The sequence below is a fragment of the Siphateles boraxobius genome, unplaced genomic scaffold (genome assembly GCF_051911475.1).
Source record: "Siphateles boraxobius isolate OS27281-9 unplaced genomic scaffold, OSU_SipBor_1 19, whole genome shotgun sequence".
Taxonomy (NCBI): Eukaryota; Metazoa; Chordata; class Actinopteri; order Cypriniformes; family Leuciscidae; genus Siphateles; species Siphateles boraxobius.
The window spans coordinates 29,575,736-29,598,113 of record NW_027508799.1 but is presented as its reverse complement, the minus strand read 5'-3'; the positions used below and the strand labels follow the sequence as shown (position 1 = coordinate 29,598,113).

The following is a 22,378-nucleotide window of genomic DNA, read 5'->3' as shown; positions in this document are numbered from 1 at the left end:
GTATAAATGTATATATGCCTATATATTGCTTTTGGAACAAAAGTTTGTATTTTTTAAATTATACATTTGCTGTATGTATGTATGTATGTATGTATGTATGTATGTATGTATGTATGTATGTAGATATTGTGTATGCTAGCCTAGATTTTGCTGTTTTGTGTATTTATTTGGACACATCAATTTACATACAATTATTGTAGCCTATATTTTTATTTGAAATATTAGTAGTGAAATAAACAAATAGCCTACTATATATTTCTCATTGAACAGTTTAAAAAGTTTGTTTCAAAAGTTTCGGAGGTGGGTTGAACTATTCCTGCAGCAGGGGCGCGCAATCAGGATTTAGACCGTTTCAGGAAGGAAACCAGAGCCTGGGAAAGGCGCTGCCAACCCCGCTCAAGTAATGGAACACACCCGGAACTTGAGTTCCTTATTGATTCATCTAAAACAATCTTTGGTTTGTACTTATGCGCAGCAAATGTGCACGAGTGTGTAATGCTGAACTTTAAAGAGCGATAAAACATGTCTGGCGTGGACGTCGCTAAAGAGGAACTTAAAGAGATTGACATATGTGACAACATCTGCTCGGAGGAGGAGAGTGGAGTTTTCGTCAACTCAGGTGCGTCGTACCTTGACGGCTTCTCGGCGCTTCACAAATGGGTTTCAAAGGGACTTTCAGTCGCAGATACAAACTGTGAGTGCGCCAAAACAGCTTCATCATTATCAGTCTCACTATCCAAGTGCGCAAAAGAGCCTCATGGATCACCAGCTGGAGAGATCCGTATGGAGGGAGGAGGAGGTGGAGGGGGGATTCATGAAGCAGGTGTGTATTCGGATGAAGATGATCTGAGAGCGTCCCGGGCATCATCTATAGTGGAGTGTCTGTTAGTGGAGCTCTATGACACTTACAGTAATAACGTCAGTAGGGTGGACAGCTCGACCGAAGCCTCCAGCTCGGATGCCTTCCTGGGAAGGAGCAACGCTGGCTCCAACTTTCTGCAGGAACTTCAGGAGAAACACACGAGACGCCATCAGATGAAATACCTGACTCAAAAATGTGAGCATCAATTCCCCTTTCAACTGAAGTCAATTCAATCCAATTTATGTACTGTAATTCATACTGGTCAAAATTTTGGAATAATTTTGGTATAATTAAGACTTTTCTGAAGAATCATGTGACACTGAAGACTGGTGTAATTATGCTGAAAATTCAGCTTTGCATCACAGGAATAAATTACATTTTAAAATGTATTTCAATACCAAACAGTTATTTAAATTTTAATAATATTTTACTGTTTTTACTGCATTTTTGCATTGGTGAGCATAAGAGACTTCTTTCAAAAACATAAAAAAACCCGTAATTATTCCAAACGTTTGACCAGTATAGTTTGTCTCATTTGCATTTCTATTATAATTTATGGATTTTTTTCCTTTTTGTTTTTAAAATCATGCTTTAAATAAATAAATAAATAAATAGGAATATGAATAAATAAATAAATAAATAAAACATTCACCATTTTAACTTTTCCATAATTTTTCATACTTTTTCAATGTTTTATTTGCAGTGCATTTCCACGTACGCACAAAAATAGAGTGACATTACTCTTAAGTAATCGTATATGTTATATGATTGGGATGCTTAAAATGGTTTTAGATTAAATATAGTGTTACAGATACTGCATGAGAACTTACCCAGTTATAATGCCACTCTAAAAGCCTGTTAAATCTTAACCCTTTGTTTGCTGAAGTAATTTAATTGTTGTCTCAGGTGCTCAGGTTCTTTGTAGGCCATAATGACAATTTACATATAAGGTCTTTTGTAGACTTGTATACACAGCGTTTTGACAATCATAATTATCTTAACCTGACTACATATGTAGTGTTATTTGCACTCTCACTGCACAATCCATTCAAATAAATGTTTTATCAAATGAATGCACCTCCTTCAGATTTAAACAAGCTTTATTTTGCGCTCAGGTCCGGAGGAGCTGAAGTGGATCGTTCAAGAGGTGAAGTATCGCATCGCTGTACAGTCGGCCAAACTGGTGCGTCAGGTCAAGAGGAAGGACAGACTCCGGCAGAAGTTTCAGAAGAACTGTGATATAGTCACCGCCTGCCTGCAAGCCGTCTCTCAGAAAAGACGTAATTACAAATCATTCTCTCATTTCCCCCCTCTTGCTGTCATTACTGTTATGAGCAGCAGTATAGCAGTATAAAGGGGCCCTATAATGCCCTTTGTCTAGATTTTGTTCGTTTTTTGTTCCAAAAGCATCGTTAACCAACTATGGTTGCAAGTTCCATCATTACCAGCACAGTCAAACGATTCAGTGTTTCCCAAAAACCATAGTTCCAACGAACATTCGCAAACAGCATTGCGGAGATGTGTGGTTGGACCTACAGATCTCGACCTGTGGTTAGAATCATAGTTTCTTGTTAGTATGACATGTGGATTTAAATAGATCATCCTCTTGAGCAAAATAGCAAGCAGCATGTTGGACATTCTATATCTTTTTATTCCAGATACATACAATTTCCATTCTAAGACTTTTAAGCTCAATTTCACAGACAAGGCTTAGATTAAGCTAGGATTAGGCTTTAGTTCAATTAGGACATTTAAGTAGCTTTTATAAACGTGCCTAAGAAAAAAACCTTACTAGTGTGCATCTTGAGACCAAAAAAATGACACTGACATATTTTAAGATATGCCAGTGCAAGTTGCTTTCAGTTAAAACAGCTCAACCATGCATTTTAGTCTGGGACTAAGTTTAAGCCTAGTCTGTGAAATGGGGGTTAATACACACTCTGTTTAACATCACTGCCGGTTTCAGAGGCGACTCATTCATGTGGTGAGTTTATGACACTGACATGCAAATTAGCACCGTAACGTTGCAGTGAGCACAAATTTGTATTTGAGTTTTGCTCACTAATTAGTCATCAATGTGGCCTTGCGTCTCTTAAATGTGTTTTCCTCCATTTTATCTACATGCAGCATGACAAGCACTTTCAAACAGGTACAGTATGAAATCACATCAAAACTATAGCACTACATAGTTGCCATTATTCAGTCTGTCTATTCTTGATGCAAGAGGTGTGACTTTATACAGTAGATACAGTAGAAGTGAACGGTTATGGATTTTGTTGTATTTGACATATTTATTTTTTTAAACATGAGTAACGGTGTTTATCACCGTTGTTGTTTTGTCACTAAATGCATGTCAGGAAAAAAATACCCAAATGTTTCTCATCCAATGGAAAATATATACATTTTCCATATCAGGACTATCATTCTTTCTGTCAGAAATGTTTAAACATCTGTTTCGTGTCTCTCTTGTTAGTCATATGAGTTTGGGTAAATCAAGACAATCATACAATGTTAAAAATGGTCATATTTACCTGACTTTCTGTATATTGTATGATTGTATAGATACTTTAATTTGGAATATTCTGACACATTGTCGTTTAGCACAAAATAAGAAGCCTACTTATTGACTTATTTTTCTTTATCTCTCTCAACTCACTTTGTCATGATGTTTTAAATCATTATATTATACAGAACTAACTTTAAATAATTTACTATTTCCTCAAAGTGCCTTAAAGTACAACATTTCCTTTTTATAAAACAGATCCTTGATTCAGATTGGTTGAGTTGAGTTTGAAGCCCTTGCAAATGACTTTACAAACATACACCTGTGATCTCATTAAATCAGTATTACTGCTCCGCTTAAAGTAAATCATTTAATGCACTAACAGTTTAATTAAAAGCAATAAGTCCTGTGAAGCCATGGTCTTCAGTGAATTTATAACAGTTAAAGGGGATTTTAGCCCCTTAACTGTTCTAAATTCATCGTAAAACCAAGATTTATTTGGGATTATTGCTAAATCATTCAGATCACTAGAAATTATGACGGTTCAACCATCTTATTCTTATCTTGGGATTTTATCCTATAATTGGGTCCTAAGACTTTTTTTTGTGTGATTTTTTTGGGATCCAGAGTAATTAAGGGATACCTTGTTCTTAAAGGTTAATGATAAAGTTGGCAGCATGGCACTAGTCATTCACCTACTGTGCTGGCCATTGTTTTCCTCCGTTTCTCTGGCCCTTCCACCGGAGCTCCAGCGGTCCCTCCTCCCTCACAACCCTGAATGTGACGCTCATATGTGGGTGTAGACGCGTGCACCACCACGCTATCCCGCCTCTCCCATCCTTCGCGTTCGTTTCGATCACCTTTGATTATTTTATGCTATTTATAATTTTTATTCTTAAGGTACATACATCTTCACGTATGAGGATAAATAATACTCGAATGTGTTCTTCTTCTCTGCTTTTGATACCATAACGAGTATGATATTTTTAGAGATGATTCTCGGGATGAGAGAATCGTTTTGAATGCGCGGTAAAACGGACCTCGTCCTCCCAGCTTTTTTCTCCAGATGAAGCAGGAAAGGTTTGTCTCCTCTAAGAGATCGAGGGTTTGTATGAAACGGCAGAATGCAGCTGGAGGAGTCGGTAATATTATCAGTAATGTGCTGAAGAAACGCAATGGCATCTCTAGAAGAGCGCCGCGCCTGCTGTGCACCCTAGAGCCAGGTGAATACAGCATGCTTTAAGGGCATTATTTTTATTCATTTAGTCTATCTTTGCCCTGTGATTATGAATAAAACTCTTTATTCCTAAGATGTTTTGCTCTGTTTTTACTCAGTTTGTTTTGCTCTGGTGCTGATTGCAGAATGGCATTTCTGTACCTAGGTAACCTAAAGGGCCTTAGCTTTTTTACTAAATACATATTTTATCAGCTACATTATTACGAACTACGTTTAAGTTAACTATATTAATACATATGAAATTGAGAAATATTATGGTTTTAGCTTTGAGGGGTCTGAAAGTTTGAATAGGCTTATTATGAAATCATTTTATTTTATACATTTTAGGCTCACTTTTAAATGTAGGCCTATTTATTAATTGATAATTCTTTCGAACGTTTCAAGGGGCAAATTTTTGTTTTTAATGTATAAGATAGTCGGTACATAATACTGGACATGCTTCTCATGCAGACACATGAGTTGTGCCGAGCATGAGTGCAGTAGGAGGGCTGGAGAGATGACGGTAATGTAGGTTAATCCGGAACAGCCTCGGCTGACGAGTGAAATAGATGCAGAAATGGTGCCACTCCTTTTTATCATTTATACCATTAAACGATGACAGAGATGGACTCAGGTTGGTGGTTTTATTGGTGGTTTTTATGCACCTAAAGTAGCAATGCTGCTTCCTATTTCACAACCTGTTGGTGAGAGTTGTTTACTTCCGCGTTTGACAGGATTTAGCATCTTTAGGCCATGGCTAATGTGATGGTTACATCAATTTAAAGAATTCGTCGTGTTGTTGTAGCTCTTTAACGCTCAATATGACTTCTTAACTATGAAAAAACAGAGTTTATTTCGTCGTAATACAGGATGGTGTTGTGATTCCGGAAGAAACTAGGCGGAAGTGAGATTCAGCACCGCTCAGCAGTGGACAGCGTCATTTATCTACTATTCGATATCCAGCGTTTGATTTCCTGCGTCGAGGTCGATAATACATTTGTCGTTTCCAGTAATTTCTGTTCCATTTTTATTTCTGTTAGAGAGTAAGGTAACCTGCCTGCAATAATGAGCCATTGAATTATAACAAACCTTATTTATTATTTAATGTGCTAGTGACAAGTGGGGATGATAAAAGGACATATTTATTATTTTACACATATACATTTTAAATATCATGAATTTGAAAACATGAATACAATGACCAAAACCTGCCTCTTTTCTTGCACCTGTTTTTGAGTCCTGATTCAGTTGAATTTAATAATAAATAAATACAAATTCAAATAGAGAGAATTGCAACCCATCCTGGTATAATTGGGTAATTGATTTATTTGATAATTGTATTTATTAATTAATTATATAATTTGGTAATTTATTTCAAATTTTATTAATTTTATTTAAATATTTAATTAATAGGATTTGTTAACTCAAAATCCACTATAATTTACTTCAGATTATGACATTTATCATATATTTTTATTTCATCCTGAGTGGTGATTACGCAAAAACCCTTTATTCATTTGTTAATGAAACACCTGCAGCAACAGAAAAGACTTTGTATGGTCATCTTTGTCTCACTGATTGTCCACCGTTTTGTCATATTGCAGGGGTGGACACCAGGTTGAAGTTCACTATCGAACCCTCTCTAGGCAAGAACGGCTTTCAACAAGTATGTATTAGATGCCTACTATGGCCCTAAAACCCTCAAACAGCAATAAACCAACAAATATGCTTTTGGTTTGCATGTTGATTGTTTGGGGTTGTTTGACTTTGCAGTGGTACGACGCTCTGAAAGCAGTGGCCAGACTCCCTGTGGGTATTCCGAAAGAGTGGAGGAAGAGGGTAAGTTTGCTGGAAATTTCACTGTTTTCATATTTTACACACTGTATAATGTTTGGTTGTTTTGATATAGGTATGGCTGACTTTGGCTGACCAGTACCTCCACAGTATCTCCATAGACTGGGAGAAAACCATGAGATTTGCCTTCAACGAACGCAGCAATCCTGATGATGACTCTTTGGGAATCCAAATAGTGAAGGTTCATATCTGTAGTTATATGCAGTTATTTCAAATGTTAAGGCTATATATAACAATATGAGGCAAGTAAACAAATTGTGGCTTTAGAGATATTTAATGGAAGGAAGATTAAAAAGGTTAAATGCTGAAACAGGATATTTGCTCATTGCAGTGCGTCAGTAAGAGGGTAATGGAGCAGGATGTGTGTTTGTGTGTGTGTGTGTGTGTGTCTGTGTTTGTTTGTTTGTGTGTGTGTGTGTGTGTGTGTGTGTGTGTGTGTGTGTGTGTGTGTGTGTGTGTGTGTGTGTGTGTGTGTGTGTGTGTGTGTGTGTGTGTAGTTAGCACCGGATTAATGAGAACAGTGAGGCACTTGTGCGCAAGTGAGCAAAGTTCAGTGTGCTTGTGTGCATAGGTAAGTCACACTTTGTTTTCCCTTCTCTTCTCATTCAGGACCTGCACAGGACAGGCTGCAGTTCCTACTGTGGCCAGGAGGCGGAGCAGGACCGGGTGGTGCTGAAGCGGGTTCTGCTGGCATACGCCCGCTGGAACAAGACTGTCGGCTACTGTCAGGGCTTCAATGTTCTAGCAGCCCTCATTCTGGAGGTCACAGAGGGAAACGAAGGAGATGCATTAAAGGTTACCTAGATTTTCATAAATTCTGTGAATTATAATTAATATAAATATACTTATTGTAAAGTATCTCTTTTATTATTTTAATTATAATTTAGTCTTTTTAATTTGTTAATCAGTAATATTATTTGTTAATTCAAAAATGAACATGTGCCCCCTCAGTTTAAATGAGCATGACATTTTGGACAGACACATTTTATAAGCAAGATAAGCTATTATCTTATATAAGCAAAAAGATAAACATAACTATCCTCTATCGTTCCGTTATAGGTTATGATCTATTTGATTGATAAGGTGCTTCCCGATAGTTACTTCGCCAATAACTTGCGTGCCCTCTCAGTGGACATGGCAGTGTTCAGAGATCTTCTGCGAATGAAGCTTCCAGAACTTTCTCAGCATCTCCAGCACCTCCAGAAAGTAGCCAATCGGGAAGGAGGAGGTATTTAGCAACCCTGTAAATATGTATTGATGTGAAAGAAGAATGTTTGTACCAGCTCAACTGCATTGTGTTTCAGGCAGCTATGAGCCTCCGCTTACCAACGTCTTCACCATGCAGTGGTTTTTGACCATGTTTGCCACCTGTTTGCCCCATCATAATGTGCTGAAGATCTGGGACTCGGTCTTCTTTGAGGGCTCTGAAATGCTGCTGCGTGTGGGTCTGGCCATCTGGGCCAAACTCGGAGAGTAAGTTCACCTAGAGTTGGTTGCACTGTCGACTAGATTGCAAAGAAAATTTTGTGCTCATACATTAAAAATGAGATACATTTTCAACCCTCTCAGGCGAATTGAGGAGTGCCAGACTGCTGATGAATTTTATAGCACTATGGGCTGCCTGACACAGGAAATGCTGGAGCACAATCTTATCGACTCCAATGAACTCATGCAGGTAAGACAGAGCATATAAAAGATCATGAATATTTCATGATAATAATTATATATAAACCTTATCATTTAGGTAAATCGGCAAGGAGTAACAGGTTTAATGTTGCAAAATTGTGTTTGAAAATGGCCGGAGCTTCTTGGCAGTAGTTTATCCAACTGTTTTTGGGGCTGATAGTGTGTGTGCATTACATGCACTTGTTTTCCTACTGACAGACGGTCTACTCCATGGCCCCGTTCCCGTTCCCCCAGCTGGCTGAGCTCAGGGAGAAATACACCTACAACATCACCCCGTTCCCTGCCCCGGTCAGAGCGAACAGCAGGTATGAGAGCTGAAGACTCTCGACGCCCACAGCACAGATTGCAATCGTGAGAGTTTAACAGCCATATAAACACGTTACTACAAGCCTGCAGTGTGTTGTTTTATGGCACGTGTGTATATTGGCATGCAAATATCAAAAACAAATGTTCTGCCTTATCTTGACAAGGTTTACACTAAGTTTAAAGATAATTTCCGACTTTATTTTTCAAATAAGGGAGCATTGATGCAATAAAACATTTATTTTCTTTGTTTTTTCTTTCTTTTATACTCTCTAATTTAACAATACAATTATTTAAAATAATGTAAATAAAATTAAAGTAATACATTTTATTTATTATTATTATTTATTAATTTAATGTTTTTATTTCATGCATGGTTTTATTTATTTTATTTTTAATTTTAATTTAATAACATTAAAATTACTTTTTATTTATTTTTATTTTATTTTTACATTATATATTTTTTCAATTTTATTTAAAACTATGTCATTACACTTATATCTTTTTAGTTTTATGAATTCATTTTTAATTTAATTTAATTTTATATTTTATTATTAATGCATTTTACTACTTGTTTGTTTCTTTTTTTCTTTTGTATTTTCTTTTTAAATATTTAATTACATTTTTCAATGGTATTGATTTATTTAATTTTATATTTTATTATTTTTTAATATTTAGTTTGATGTATTATTTATGGATTTTTTGTTTCTTTTTTCTGTTTTATTCTTAAATATTTATTTACATTTTTACATTTTATTAATTTATTTTGACTTTTTATTTTATTTAGTATTTTATTTCATGCATTATATTTTATGTATATAAAGTATTTTTGTACTTAATTTTATATTTGATTATTTTTTGTGTAATATTTTGTTTCATGCATTATTCATTATTAAATTGATCATTAATATATATATATATATATATATATATATATATGTGATAGTGTGTATATCATATATATATATATATATAAATTTTTTATAATTTTTTTATTATAATTTTTTTTTTTTTTTTTTCATCCATGATATTATTGTATTATTTTTCCTCTGTACAGTCTGGCACTCCATGGGTGGGAGAGTGATGATGATGCTGACATGGATGATGAAGACTCTATTGTCACCGCCCTGGGCTGCCTGGGGCCTCTTGGTGGGCTTCTGGCCCCTGAAATCCAAAGATACCAAAAGCACCTTAAAGGTCTGAATCTGATTACATTTCACATTTCAAAACCTAAAAGGAAGTAGATTTAATAGTGTAGCCTGAGGTTAGAAACATGATTTATGTCTTTCTGAACACAGACTGCCCACATTTATAAAATGCACAAGATATCTTAATGATTAACGATTTATGACTCACTTAAACTATATTTGCTTTGTCAAAGTAAGGGTGATTTCATGGAGTAATGCAAACAAGAAAGAACTCAGTGAAGCTCACTCTGCCAACCTAACTTTGGCAAGACATGAAAATCCTTGACAATTCTGTCTGAATCTGCCCCAAATAGATTTAATCCTCAATGCATTTGTCAGTTCTTGTTGAATCTAAGGTGGGTCGAGTCTTTTAAGCTGTCTTTAATTACGGCCTTCAGTTCCAGTGCAACTAAATAAATGGAAGGTTTGGAAAGGAGCCAACGCAGCCGTTACTCTGTAAAATGTATCACAAATATTCTTGCACTCTACACATTATTATTTACGATGTTTGCTTTCTGTTTTCATCTGCTCTGCAGATCAGAGAGCAGATCAGAGCTCTCAGGGCAGTAACATGGCCGAGCTCAGTCCCGGGGCGGTGGGTGCGGGACGGGCCGAGCATCAAGCGGCCATCAACAGCATGATGCTGGAGCGCATGAGCACTGACATCAGCGCGCTGAAGAAACAGTACTCGCGCATCAAACAAAAACAACAGCAGCAAGCCGGGCTACTTTACATCCATACAGGTAGTAGGATCATACTGATATCACGACCATTACATTTTTTAATGTTGAAAATGAGTTCAGGAATCGACAGAAGGGATATGAAGTGTTAGTCAGTATACTGTAACATTTTTCCCAGGACCTCCAGTGGAAGCTGAAACTATTGAACCTCATCAACCCAGTAAACAGCAGAACCAACATACTGGTATTGATCTTCATGTGTCAACTATGGCTTCCTTATACTGTAGATATATGGTGCAGTAGATCTGTTTTGATCGGTGTTGGGTCTGCTGGTGTACAATGCAATGAATTGCAATTTTTGTCATTTTGGTGATGGCTGAACTCATTAATCAAGGTGTTTTCTACATCATATTTTCAGGGGATTGGTATATGCTAAAGATGGTTAATTTACCTTTTTTCCCATTTATTAAAATATTGGAAGTAATTTTGCAATAGCACCGTGCAGGGCATAATGGAGACTTAAAGTCAACATGAAATCATAATAGGTCATATTTATTTTCATAATGCACAATCTTGTTTTGCACAATTCATCACTGCACATTATAAACCACTCTGAAACCATTTTCCTTTTCCACTGACATCACAAAACCCCATTCTGTTTTCACTTTTAATACACTGTTTAAAGTCGGGGTTCACACTATACGATTTGTCAAATTTTGAGACTCCTAAAAGATTCATCGGATCCTAGGCTAAAATTTGTAGTCTTTGATCGCTTGATATGTTCATCAACAGCCAATTAATGACCATTGTGATCAAACTTTATCTCTGATTAAATTGTATCTGCTGTGTGGCTTCTCCTACGATGACCATCAAACCAAAAAATAATTGAGGAGTGCAGAACCCAATGGCGCAACTACTGCGGTGGCAACAACAAACCACAACTTGCTCCACACGTCTTTCTTGTTTCTTTTTTTTTCTTTTTTCTTTCAAAACAAGCCATGACCAACATTAACCCTAGAGATTGTTTTTCTTTGCTAGCCCCCATTTTAATCACTCATGTGATCTCAACGCCCCGAACGTGTCATGGATTGAAGATCTAAAACTCTGGATGAGTCTTCTTGTGTACGTCCGTTTTTGACTGCCGTACAGTCTGACATGAATGACAACTGAGATCCTACAGTGTGACATGGCTTACAGCGGGGATCATATTCGTACAGTCTGACAAGCATAAATCGTACAGTGTGCACCCGGCTTAACTCAGAAATATGTTATGTTACAGAAGTAAAATTGGAAACACTGTTTCATGTTGACTCTGACAGTCTGTTTGCCATTACTGCTGTTTTCTCACTCTTTGTTATTGATTTTTCACAGACAAGTGTCCAGCCACCAGTATCCTTGCCTCCCAAATTGGTCCCTCCCCTGTGGTCAACCATCTTCTCTTGGGCAGAAAGCCCAGACCCGCTCAGCGATCCTCAAAGAATTGTATCATCCATAACGGTGGAGTTCCCCAAGCCCACTCCACCCCCAGCCAGGACCAGATGATGCAGCCAAGACATCATTCCCCATGGCGAACACATGTGCGTGCGCACCGCAGGAACATCGCCAGGGCGCGGGCACAGCTCGGCTTTGATGATTCTCTGGAGATAGAAGACGATCAAACTGATACCAGCAAAACGGGAGAAGCATCTGAAGAGGGAGAGGAGAGAAGACTTGAGGAAGACAAAGAGGATGGAGAGCAAGAGAAGTTGGAGGATGGAGAGCAAGAGAAGTTGGAGGATGGAGAGCAAGAGAAGTTGGAGGATGGAGAGCAAGAGAAGTTGGAGGATGGAGAGCAAGAGAAGTTGGAGGATGGAGAGCAAGAGAAGTTGGAGGATGGAGAGCAAGAGAAGTTGGAGGATGGAGAGCAAGAGAAGTTGGAGGATGGAGAGCAAGAGAAGTTGGAGGATGGAGAGCAAGAGAAGTTGGAGGATGGAGAGCAAGAGAAGTTGGAGGATGGAGAGCAAGAGAAGTTGGCGGCTGGAAGCTCAGATGTCTCTCAGGGAGATCACAGCACTGGAGAAGGAGAGGAACTCCAGCAGATCAACAACCGGCTGTCTTCTCTGGAACTGGAACCAGAACCAGTTTCTGATCCACCTACACTACCTCCAGAACCGCACCCGGAGCCCAAGACCCCAGCTCAGCTCCCATCCACCCGCCGTCCAGGTTCAGACTCTTCCAGCTCTGAAAGTGGAAGCTCCCTCAGAAGAAGCCCATCAACGCTGGCAGGAGAACCTCCGAAACCTCAGCAGAGCTTCTCTCCGTTCCCCTGCATCAAAACCCCTCGCAAGTCCATTGCTGCAAGAAACTTGGGCCTCTATGGCCCAACTGCCAGAACTCCAAACGTGCACTTTCCCCAGATGAGCAGAAGCATGAACTGTGTAGGAAGCACCACGAAACGCCGATGATGAGTTGTCGACTAGTGACGAGCACGAGATGTTTGGGTTCGAAACTCCCTAACAACCATGAAAGCACATGCATTCTGAACTCTAGTATGCTTCCAGATACTCCAAAACATAACATGCAACATGCCATCTACATTTAGGAACCATACTGGATAATTGAATGCTCCCATGAAGTTGATCATATGAATTAATTAATGTATTGTTTTGTTTTTTAAATGAGATCCTACCAAAACATCTGGGAATTAATACCCGGCAGACACGATCGGATGATGGTTCCACAAGCTCTTTCTGCATGTTCTGGTCACCAGTATTCGCTACAATGCACTGTGTATGTTTTACTCATATGCTCCAAAGCTTCAATCACAATCACATTTATGTAAAATATCTCATGTTAAATTACTGTGGGAAATGCTACAGTTCTGCATTCTTCAGATTTCAAACTGTGACTTCACAATCAAGCCAAACCCTTTTCTCTTCACATCTCTTGATTTTTCTCCTTCAGTAAATTATCCATTTGTCATCTGAATAGTACATGTTATTGTCATTTAGTTTTTCTATTTTTGGAAGCTCTTGTTCTAAACGCTCCTGTGACAATGTTTCTCTCTATCAACCTTTGGTGCTTATGAGTAGTGAAGAATCAGAGATGCACCAGAGAATAAAATACATACAAGTATGGGAAAAAAACTTTCCAGTTTCTACTTATTTCTGTTTCCTCTCCATTAAGTATTTTGTTTTTGCTTTCAGGTTGAAACTACAGTTTTTTTTTTTTTTTTTTTAGGTTTACAACGACACCTATTTGGAATGTAAAACTTAACTAAAACCACCAATATCTCACACTGACATTAAGTCTCTTCTGAGCCTAGTAGAGATTCTACTCTGGTTAAATTGTAATGTAACATCAATAGTCATTTACAGTTTTTTTTTATTTGCTTTGGCACTGTTTTCACAAGTAAATTGTACATTCTTAGAACTCTTGTGCTATTATCAAAACAGATCATTAAATTTCAGCATGTTCTCAATTTTGAGTGAAAGTATGAGTACAATACACAAAATCACAAAGTATCCTTTTCACTTTATCTAAATGTTTAATTAACAGTAACTGCCTTTCATAAAGCTCTTACTATCAAACTTTTGATTTGCATCTCTTCTTGTTCAGTTTAATTTATAAATTTTTCTATTATTTTTATCCAACTGATATTAATGGTTAATCAGTTAATAGTTTGGTACACCTATAGATTTCTATAGATATTGATTCTATAGACAGTTTTTTTTATAACTTGTTTGCAATTTCAGATATGTATAACCAAATGGAATTAATTATTTTTACATGAGTGATTTATAGATACTCCACTATGTTAAAATTGTGTGTGTGAGAGAGAGAGAGAGAGAGAGAGAGAGAGAGAGAGAGAGAGAGAGAGAGAGAGATTTGTGAACATGCAGCAGGATAGAGTATTAGGGAGAGGAATCTGTAAAAGGAAGACAGATGGCATCAAACAGCATTTTTCAATACAGCATGGAGCAGATTACCATGTTGGAGATCTGTAAAGGTAAACTACAGTATAGATTCAGTCATATGGTATACAGTGAGAACATTTACTGTATTGCCAAACTGTTCTAGCAGAACCTTGTGGCAGTTTCATAACTTCATCAAACCATTTAATAACACGCTAGATAGATACTTTTACAAACATTATGGATTCAATTACATAAGTTAGGTAATGTAAGTGTATTTTCTAATGTGGCAACTGCAGCCTGTATTACTGTAATTATTTCAGCAACAAGGGTGATTAGAAACATGTATCTTGCATTGTTTTTGTTTGCTTTTGAATGAACTGATTGTTAAGAATACTAAATTGAAAGAAGATCATACTGTTGTGTTTCAGTGATTAAACTAAATGTTCTCAATACATATTACAATAATCTTGTGTTTGAAACAATGATCATGTGGATTGAAATATGTTTAACTACTAGAAAGCATGGGATCAGTTTTTGAAAATAACCAGCTGTGTTACAAGTGTTACAAGAGTTTTGAAAATACTTGTGAAAATAGTATACAAAGCGAATAAAAAAACTGCAGTCTGGCATCTCTATTAACAATTGAAATATAAAATGCTATTAAAGCCTTACAGGGTCTGGCTCAACAGGTTGTTTAAATGTTAAAGTGCTGCATAACAGGAGAATGAACCTCATTGGTTCTTGCTGAAGCTCAAACCTGCTGCGTAACACATGAGAATGAACCTCATTGGTTCTCCCACGTCAAGCAATTATGCTTGAGCTTCTATTTACCACAGCTGATGTGTGAGTTGATGAAAGTTTATGTTAATAAAAGCCTAAATTCAGTCTGTTCATCATATAAAGTTACCGAGTATCTTCAGAAATGTTGGACTAAACCGCTCAATTGATATGGATTAGTTTTATGACCTCTTTGTGAAAATTTTAAGCGTCAAATTGTCAGTTGCCTTGCTGTCTATGGAGGGACTATCAGATATCATCAAAAAGATCTTTATTTGAGTTCCGAAGATGAACGAAAGTCTTACGAGTTTAGAACGACATGAGGGTGCGTATTAATGACAAGAGTTTTCATTTTTGGGTGGACTAACCCTTTATGAAATCCACCTTGGTTGATGTACAACGACATTCACAAATCCTTTATTGTCGCAACAGGTCTAATGCTTTCAGGGGCTGCTGTATAAAGTCATGAACCCATTATACCTGCAGCAGAAGTTAGTCATATAAAGGTAAGTAGGCTACTCACTCGATTGTTTATATCAGAGCTAAGGCGGCCATTGTGTTCCTTTCTTTTTCTTTGTTTCTTTGTAAATGCTTTAGATAATACATTCAGCAGTATTTCTACATGTGAGCAAGCAAGAAGCTAGAGAATGTTTCTGACTGAGATTTTAATAGTTATTGTAATGTCGACATCAGCAGTTGTTATTTTACGTCATTGCATTTTGTTTTATATGAAATGACTGAACACTAGATGTCGCTGTTGTTCTAGTTTTACCTGCTGTTTAGGAGCTGATTGTGACAAGAATTGTCCTATTATGCAAAAAACTCTTTGAAAGCGTATTTAAATTTCTCCAACATGATATAAATCACAATCACATTATTTCTCCACATAAGTAAAGCTCACGCTCGAAAAGATGACAAACTCGTACTATGTTTTTAACCCTCTTTGACAAAATGAGCTGGGAAAGACCATGCTGAGCTGATCAAATCTTTGTAATTAGGGTTATGAATTTATATTGTCATAGATGTGCCATCGCCATGATCACCATGCATTTTCATCCACAGAGATGTTATTGAGATGACTGAGTTTTATTGTGGCGGTATTCAGCAGGCACCGATGTCTAATAATCGACAACAGCATCTCATTTTGATAAATAAAACATACTGTTCATAAATCAGTATGGGGAGAGATTTTGCCTTGACAAATGCTGATATTAAGATGCAGTGTTTAAAAAAAATGACCTCAATAAAAGACATAGGCCTACATGAATCAAACAGTCCTTAAAACTCCTTCAACTCCAGTTTGTGTTTAAGGTCTCCCAAAGACGTTAATAAACCCTTGATGTCATTTGTGCAATATTTATGCATCTCTGTGACCTTGAGAAAATGCTGTATGCAGATTTCCCAAAGGATTCTGGGATGGTCTGAATTTAGTCTACCGATCGAATGGGCAGACGATCCTGTTGAGACTGGCAAGGTGCCCAGGTCTGCTTATATTTACTCAACGTACGTATGATTTCCTCAGGGGCCAATTTGTATCTAAAGCAAAGGACAAGCAATTCAGATTCGAATATTGCGATTGACTGAGTTTGTTTTTCTGGTCGCCTAGGTGTTGTTTTTAAGCTGGCAGGGGACAGAAATTAATCTGATTCAAATGATTATTCAAATTTCTTAGTATTTTGTGTGGAAAAAGCACCTGATGATCATGTTCTCCTGCATGTTTTGGAAATGTTTCTTGTGTTTTAATAAAAGCTAGCACATCTGACTATCTGTACAAAGAGTCAAATAACCAGTCATATAATTTTACTTACGATTAGTGACCTATTAGAAATAGGATTTTTTTAAAACCTAAAAAGTTATTTAATCCCAGATTTTTTAATATGAAAAAATAAAGTTCTTTGTGATGATTCTAGAATATGATCCACAGCTGAAGGTTTACTGCAATCTAATTGAAAAATAAAAAAAAATGTTTAAAAGTAATTTAAAGGTAGACTACAGAATTAATAACATTTAAATAATTAGTTAATACATTATCAATATTTCTTCCAATATTTCTTCTTCTTTCCTGTTTTTGTCTTACCCTGATTTACAAGCCTATTATATTATAAGATTTTATATTTTTAAATTGTGTACATGCATCACTCACCCAGGCGTGTATCGTGACTCTCATCATTTCAGTAAATAGAGAAATGTTGACGCGTGTATGATGTGTGAGTAGTATAGGTTAGGTTGGTAGTTAGGTTGTCACAAGGAGCCAGAAAGGTTTATATGGAGCAGCTAAATCTCCAACCTCTGGGGAATCACCCGTTTAAAACAAACGCAGAACAGAGGAGAGTCTGCTGGTTAAAAGAGAATGTGACAGGGCTCGTAATAAAACAAGAATCAACATTGGCTTGGCTTTTCGGAGATGACAAGGACTGAGGGAGTTGAAATGTTGTAAAAGCGACACGAGATGGCATTTCTAATAATTATCAGGTGAGTAAGGTATTCTATTGAACAGATAAATGGCAATATGTAGCTCTCCAACAGAGTTCATTGTGAAGCATTATCAATGTCTGAAGGACAATATTAATCTGCACAGTCACGCAGAGCCGAAGCACAACCAAAACAATGTTTTTCTGCAAAATGCATGTGGTTTTGTATAACTGTTATAGAGGGCCAAAAGTTAAATAGTGTACCTTTAGCAAAAATTAAATGATTAAAAAAAGAAATAAGTGCAATAAAAAAGAGAAAGCAATGCCACTGTGTAAAATATATATCAAAATAATAATTTTGTAAAAAGAGCTGCATTACATGGATGTGCCATGATGATGCAGTGTAACAGTTGTGTTTCAGGTTTATTTGAAGTTCCTGTGTAGAACCCCAATTCTATCCCACCCAGTGACGAGTAATGACTTTATTCAGAAGCGGAGATGCTTCTGTTTCTCTCTAATTAACTGGCCTCAATCCTGTGTCCGTCTGTTCAGACATGGATTATTTATCTGTCCCGGTCATACAGGAGCAGGGACTACATGCGTGAATCCACACACTGACGTCCCCTTCCGCCCTGATCCTCCACAACTGCGCCATAATCTACACGTTATAATCCATGCATGCATGACGGGGCGTAATCACACTTCCTCTGCATTTCCGGCAGGATTACTCTGTGAGGAAGCGGAGGCTTACACAATCTGTGTGTGTATGTGTGTGAAAGTTGAGCAGATGTGCAAAGAAAGTTGTGCACGAGAGTTCAAAGACCCAATAAAATGTACTGACAAGCAACAATTTGTTTCCTATTGAAACTGGAAATTTGGGAAGAATCGTTTCGAAAGCCTCGTCACTTTTATCGAAAAGGCCACAGGCAGGAAGCGTGATTGATTTGCTACTTGCTTTGCTAGTCAAAAGCAGTTAGTATTTTCAGTCCATTTGGTTTAGAAAATAAATTTTAAATGCATATATTTGAAAGAAGCCATATTATGCTCTTTTACAAAATCTTGATTTTGTTTATGAAGAAATTGGACATGATCGCCCTTGTCAAGTAGTATTTCCTGGGAAGCTTGTGGATAATTTTGATACCCGAGTTGGGCAGGCCATAATCTTTAAGTCTGGCGGAGAGGAGAACGATTACTGCTGTGCCTGGTATACTTTATTTGTTTTCTCGACAACAGCTACATCGCCTTGTCTTGTCATTAAAGACGTGCACATTTACATATATGAATAGTCATATGAAGTGTTTTGTATGTTTTATTCACAGTGAAAATAGCCTGTATTTGATGAAGTTCCAGAGTCTAGATAGCACAGTGAATGTTTATAATAAGATTTCATCAAGAAATAAGGAAGACGAAACATGGTGGCCTCTGTGATTCCTTTTCTTTCTGACAACAAAGCACTTTAACGCGACAAGCTCGTAATCACGACTTCAAAAGTTGGAAGTAGGAAATGTATGACGGTAGGCTATGTGAAGGCAGCATTAGTTCCTGTTTCTATGAAGTCCCTCCTTTCGTAAAGTGCAGTGTGATCTGATTGGTCGGCTGGACTGGTGTGACTGGTCGACCGCTTTGAGCATGTTTCAGAAATCTCACGCACAGTTGAGGGAGTTTAGAAACCACTCCATTGGAGTGACTTTGTGTTTTTGACTTTGCAGACCCTTTTCATGCTACAAACAGCAACATTACAAACTAAAGAAAGTTGAACATGTAAAAAAGCACAATATGTCCTTTATTAAAGGTACAATATGTAAGAATTTTGTATCAAAATATCCAAAAACCACTTGCACAGTGTGATATATTTCTTTCAATTGTGTACTTACATTGTCCTAAATGTGTCCAGGAATTTGTAAATTCAGAGAAATTCACAATTTTATCAATGACGTAATATCAGCGTTATCCCTGATTTCTGACTTCCGCTTGTACTGCCATAGTAACCATGGCGACAGATGTGGACAACTGCGTAATGTTTAGCGGCACGCTGTTGTTGTTTCGTTCAAAGATTTTGGATCATGGCAAGCAGACTTTGGGACAAAAGGAGAAATAAAACGAGGATCAATATCGGCGTGGTGTTTTCCAGATGCCGAGAACTCCACGTCCGCGACAAACTTCGACTTCGACAGCTTCACGAGTTGACAGAGACGCCGCTCTTGCAAATCAATGTTATACAGCTCAACATGGTGAAATGTTAATATATGATGTTGATTTAGCTTACTACTAGTAGCCAATAAACTAACAACTTTCAACACACTCAAATGCTGTTTAGTATGATAGTGTAACGTTAGACCAAGTGAAATAGCGCTGCGTTAACTCACAAGTTTAATTCATCAAATAAACTGACCTGTATGAGTAGTAATTCAGCACTTGTGGGTATTTCGGTAGAATGAAATGTCCTCATTCCTTTATATCCACGGGACTCGCATGTGGCATTGATATCTCTCTCTCATAAGTAATCATTAGTAAAGCACCCTGCTTCATACCATGTTAAAAAACATTAATGTTTTAACTCATCCATAAAAATTATTAGATCCATCAGCATGACAGCAAGTTTCTGAGCGACTTTCTGAATCATTTATGTTCTCTTTGTATAACAAAAGTTACATGTCACTCAGCGACACAAACACAATCATAACATGTCAATGTAAAGAGCAGACAAGTGCAGACAGGGTTGTTCTCACTGCCCACTCACTGAGTCATCTACAGGAAAGGTCAAATACACATTAAGAGCTTCACCCATGCATTCAGCAAATGGAAATTTAATAGTCTGATAAAAATCAATTATTAAAAGGTCAGTTGGCATGTGACCTGCAAAATGATTTTTCTTTTTTTTTCTGAGGCTAAAATAGTTCTTACGATTGGACGTGTACACATACTGTTCGTCCCTACGGGCTCATAAACAAAGCATGGGAACGAATGCAGACTATGTATTTGATTAATGGTTTCATTGTGAATTTTGTCCCATGTGCTTAGCCACACAAAGCACGTAAAAATCATAAGCTCAGGGAGGTTCCAGTCCTCCTCATGCAAACAATGCCCTGCTCTTAAAATGGGTGCAACGACACACACACAGTTGAATAAGACATCCATATGACGCCAGACATAAACAGAGAAAGACTAATATTGGAAGTAATCAGGCAATCACACTTCCTACCAGTGAAAGTGTATGTTTGGGTGGTTGGGTCTATTTTGTGCCAATAGGCTACCTGCAAGTTAGCACACGCATATAACTCCTGCAATAGGAATATATAGACATCCCTGTTGCTCATTTAAAGCTGGTGGGAAATGATTTTGTTATTCCCAGCAGTAACAATAAACTTTTTTCATAGGAGACTAATGAGAGCATATGGTATAGGATACACATTTCACAAGCAAATAAGAAAGTTATCGATCTATTAGAGCAATCAATATTGATTTAATTGCATACAGAGACAAATCTCTGTCATAATTGGTCCCTATGACTACTGATATAATTCACAGTATCTTATGGATATAACCCTGTTTCTGTCTAAATATATATATATATATATATATATATATATATATATATATATATATATATATATATATATATTTCTATATAATTATTATCATTTATTAAATTGACATCTGAAAAAATAAATGAATAAATAATAAATTAAATAAATATATCTAATTTATTAACGTTAGAATTACTTAAAATCTTATAGGGTACTTTAGGTTTGGCTGCATGCATGTGCAAAACGTGTGAAATAGTGTTCTATAGGCAGATTGTTTAAGTATGTTTTGTATGACAAAGACTAAAGCCAGAAGTAATTTCCCACAACTGCAAACCTGAAACCTGCTGTCAAGCATGCACGTGACTGCATCATTCATATAAATGTCTACTCTCTACACCCTAAAATGGGTTAAAAGAGACAAAATTAATGCTGCACCTGAAAAACCAGCAAAACCTCTCTTCATTTCCACAGTGGACACACATTTATAAATAATTTCCTTCTTCTAGTTTCTCTTCTCTCCATCTCACAGAAGTTGCTTAAACAGCACAGAGTGAGCTGACAAAAGGCAGACAGTTTTATAAGAAAAAAGCTTCCCGTTCAAATTCCCACTCTCCCTCGGCTTTTAGTAAAGCAGAATGGAGAAAAGGACGAAGACTTGATGAAGACGCTGGACAGACCCCTGAGACATTGAGTGACATTGCAAGACCGCTGAGCCAGAGGAATCTTGGCACTGGTAGTTAATGGTCCTGCTGTTAGTTGACCAATGACATCTTGTTGTATTTTTTGGTTTTGAAAAGCATATTTTTTAGTGAATAGTACATAATTAGTGCATAAGAAGTCAGGTCTATGCATTCACTAGTTAACCTGAACCATAAGCTCTTCAACATGCCTGTGTGATCCCAGCTTACAAAAAAGTTCTAAGACTACTTTGCTAATGTTCCCATTAAGTTATACAAATGTTATTTTTGAACATCTAAAAACGTTTTTTTTATTTTTATAATGCAAACCCTAAAGGGACTAAATGTAGAATTCAGAAACCCTTGTTATTAGCGACACTGGTGGCCGTTAAGTGTACTGCAGCCAACAACTTATTGCTCCATCTCACACTTCTGGACCTGTAATGTAGTAGACTGAACAAGATTCAAAGCTCCGATATAGGCTACTCACAGTAAAGTTCTTTTCTGTTCTTTGCTTAGAAGTAAAAAAAAGTTGGAAATACCTTTGCAGCAATATACTAATAGTGAGCATCCTTACGCCGTCCACGGCACAGTGCTGAGAGTAAGGCTTAGATGAATATGTAAATGTTCCACGCGCTTTCCTATTAATAATAACAAAAATGCACAACAAAAATGACAGTGATGAGAAAACGGCAGTTAAGAAAGCATCTGATCATAGTGATGTTGATATGTTTGCACCAGCTCTGCAATTCACCAGCATCATGACGACAGATGAGACCATTAAAATAAAACTGTTTTG

The 22,378-nt window shown here is 37.0% G+C and overlaps 2 protein-coding genes across 7 annotated transcripts in view; both read left to right on the top strand.

Annotated features, from left to right (window-relative positions):
- Positions 1-333: 333 nt before the first annotated feature.
- On the top strand, positions 334-13,416 carry tbc1d30 (TBC1 domain family, member 30). Of its 6 annotated transcripts, XM_077234842.1 has the most exons (14): positions 334-1,057; positions 1,978-2,142; positions 6,186-6,247; positions 6,355-6,420; positions 6,491-6,616; positions 7,045-7,230; positions 7,495-7,663; positions 7,740-7,908; positions 8,005-8,110; positions 8,320-8,426; positions 9,482-9,621; positions 10,148-10,354; positions 10,470-10,535; positions 11,663-13,416. In XM_077234842.1, the coding sequence occupies exons 1-14, from the start codon at positions 523-525 to the stop codon at positions 12,733-12,735; spliced, it is 3,177 nt and encodes a 1,058-aa protein (XP_077090957.1). In that variant the 5' UTR covers positions 334-522; the 3' UTR covers positions 12,736-13,416. The 6 variants fall into 6 exon arrangements, with proteins under 6 accessions (XP_077090957.1, XP_077090958.1, XP_077090959.1 ...); XM_077234843.1 differs by lacking the exon at positions 10,470-10,535; XM_077234844.1 differs by lacking the exons at positions 334-1,057; positions 1,978-2,142 and adding an exon at positions 4,151-4,588.
- Positions 13,417-15,398: 1,982 nt separating this feature from the next.
- Positions 15,399-22,378, top strand: part of ntf3 (neurotrophin 3) — a 46,465-nt gene continuing 39,485 nt past the window's right edge. Inside the window, exon 1 of the mRNA XM_077234853.1 lies at positions 15,399-15,470. The gene's annotated coding sequence lies outside the window, so the exon portion shown is untranslated. The remainder of the gene's footprint in view (positions 15,471-22,378) is intronic.

Excerpts from the sequence above, each read along its gene's own strand:
- tbc1d30 (XM_077234842.1), top strand. The coding sequence starts at position 523 with ATGTCTGGCGTGGACGTCGCTAAAGAGGAACTTAAAGAGATTGACATA. Across the intron at positions 6,248-6,354 it reads GCAAGAACGGCTTTCAACAA|TGGTACGACGCTCTGAAAGC; the intron begins GTATGTATTAGA and ends TTGACTTTGCAG. Across the intron at positions 10,536-11,662 it reads ACAGCAGAACCAACATACTG|ACAAGTGTCCAGCCACCAGT; the intron begins GTATTGATCTTC and ends GATTTTTCACAG.